We start from the raw sequence: 2,410 nt of genomic DNA, 5'->3' as shown, positions 1-2,410 counted from the left end.
CATGGACCAGCTGGTCAAACAGCTGAATGGAAGAAATGCACAAAATCGAAAGTCATCCACTGTAGGATTAATCAATCATCAGCCGCCATTATATTGATTCCTTTTAACGTCCCGTCCCACAACATGAAAGCTCGATGGGCCAATTCAGCTTACTGAATGTTTATGATTTTCTCAAACGTCTTACCGCAAATAGTGATTCTTTCCATCGGTCAAACTATATCCGTGTGGAATATTGTCCTGGTTATTCGACGACTTTCTGAAAAAACAGCCGTAGTCGCCGTTTCTTCACGAACGTTTTCAAAACGTTTTCATCTCTATTCGTCGTTTCTTTACTTTTTTAACATTTCCTACAAAATGTTAAGAAACGACGACTCTCTGACGAAGCGGTGAGTTCCTGAAGAAATGGCGACTAATTATTGTTTCTTCGGGAACTCGTTGCTTCTTCAAAAAGTCTTCGATACTCATGTCGTCAGGACAATCTGCGGTATCATTGAAATGATTCATTTTCATATCGGTATCGGTCCAGGCACTGAACACTTTAGTATCGGGTATCTGGCGCCGCAATTCGACCACTAGACTATACGACACAAATTCACGTATATCCATGACAACAGTGGTCGGACTGTTCCTGGCAGTGATGAACGAACATCGTTGAAACAACAAAATCTCGCCTCTTGATGTTCTCAGCAATAATATTTCAACGTATAGTCAGTTTTGGACATATACCTTCCACTGGTAACACAATTTTGAAACCGACCATCGAAATTGACCTCCACAAGTAATTCGACAGTCAAATTTACCACCAAACAACAAATAGGACATTTCAACATAGACAACACACACAAGGTATTCAAAATTGTCGTAACTATGTCGTGAGTTCCTTCATTTTGAAACTTCTGTTAATTTCTAAGACTTCAGAATACCAAAAGTTTTGAGTTCATCTTAGAGCTCTAGGAACCCTTCATTGCTCAGTATTAGCAGCACCATGATTAACGAAGAAAAAAAAAACTAAAAAAAAAACGAAAAATCGCATATGTGGAGTCCTTTATCGTTTAACCTTAGTACGTGATAGGGCAGATTTAGTCAAGTGTGAAGTTGACTGATACGTTCTGGAAACGAAAGAGACAAAAGAAATGCGCAGATTTTCGGAAATATATTTTTTAATAGAAATTTACTTCATTTACAACAGTCACATAACACAAAACAGTCTATTCCATCGCTGACTCCTCCGTCTTTACAGCATCAGATTTGTCCTTGTGATGTTTAGCAACCGCTAGTTGTGCTTTACTCAAATTAAGGTGTCCCTCCTTCGCTCGACTTCTCATTTCCTGTTCAACCGACTTGTTCACTGACTTGGACACAATTTGTTTCAGTTTTTGTTGCTCAGCAAATTTATGTTTTTTCGGTTGAATTGGAGCGCCTGTAACATTTGTGTTAATTGATTTAGAGATTTCGTTCAGTATTTCGTATTCTTACACTGTCACTTACGTGCTCTGGTGGTGAATGCACTGCCTTTCTTTTTGGCCTTGACTGAATTGGGGACCTTGGTCTTTTGCTTGAGTTTTCCTTGAGGCATTTCGTTGAGAAATTGAAAAAATTACAACTCAAACTGAAGAAAACAATGCAATGTGTTTTCCAATGACAGTTGCGGTGACAGTTTGACTTTTTGCGGTTGGTATACAACCGATGTGTCAAGTCGATGAAATTTCGAAATAAAAATATTTGAATTTGAGCTCCAACGGTTATATTCTTGTAACGTTGTAACAGAAGATAAAACTTGTAGGAACCAAGGCTGTAAACTTTCGGGGAGGTCACGCAGACCGCCATTTTATTAGATACGCGGGAACACACCACGTCTGATGATTTTACATACACAAAAAATTCACCACATTATCACGGCGATGACAATCATCACGGTAGGTGAATTTCTGTAGGAAATCCGCTATGATATCATCAAGTGTGGTGTGTAACCCGCGTATCTGTATCTGCGTGACCTTCCCCAAAGTTTACAGCCTTGGTAAGAACTTCTAAGACAGGACAAAGTTGGGCCTTGTTCAATAATCCCTGGAAAAATAACACGTGCCCTTTCAAATGGGCGATACAACATTCAAGCTTTCTATTTTCTATAGAGTAGTCACTCCGGTCGAATGCAAGGCATCGACAACAACAACTAAATTGTTTTCATTTATGGTCATTTGAGTAAGCAAAACAACAACTGGGGGCCTCAACATCACTCCTCCAGCCAAACTATTTATCCTTACCGACCGGCAGCACAGAAACGAATGACGATTTCCGCCACTTCTTCATTCGCATAATAATTCTATAGAGTGTTATGATGAAAGAGAAACAAATATTTTGACAAGTATCCCAAGGCATCTCGTAAATGATACATCGAATGAAAGATATTTAC

The 2,410-nt window shown here is 39.1% G+C and overlaps 1 protein-coding gene across 1 annotated transcript; it reads right to left on the bottom strand.

The window, feature by feature from the left end:
- Positions 1 to 1,142: 1,142 nt before the first annotated feature.
- LOC119071615 lies at positions 1,143 to 1,656 on the bottom strand. Its single transcript, XM_037176554.1, has 2 exons — positions 1,489 to 1,656; positions 1,143 to 1,420 (listed from the first exon to the last, which is right to left on the bottom strand). The coding sequence occupies exons 1-2, from the start codon at positions 1,574 to 1,576 to the stop codon at positions 1,209 to 1,211; spliced, it is 300 nt and encodes a 99-aa protein (XP_037032449.1). The 5' UTR covers positions 1,577 to 1,656; the 3' UTR covers positions 1,143 to 1,208.
- Positions 1,657 to 2,410: the final 754 nt, after the last annotated feature.

Source organism: Bradysia coprophila (assembly GCF_014529535.1).
Source record: "Bradysia coprophila strain Holo2 chromosome IV unlocalized genomic scaffold, BU_Bcop_v1 contig_5, whole genome shotgun sequence".
NCBI lineage: Eukaryota > Metazoa > Arthropoda > Insecta > Diptera > Sciaridae > Bradysia > Bradysia coprophila.
The sequence above is the reverse complement of the archived record's forward strand: the minus strand, read 5'-3'. Positions and strand labels throughout refer to the sequence as shown.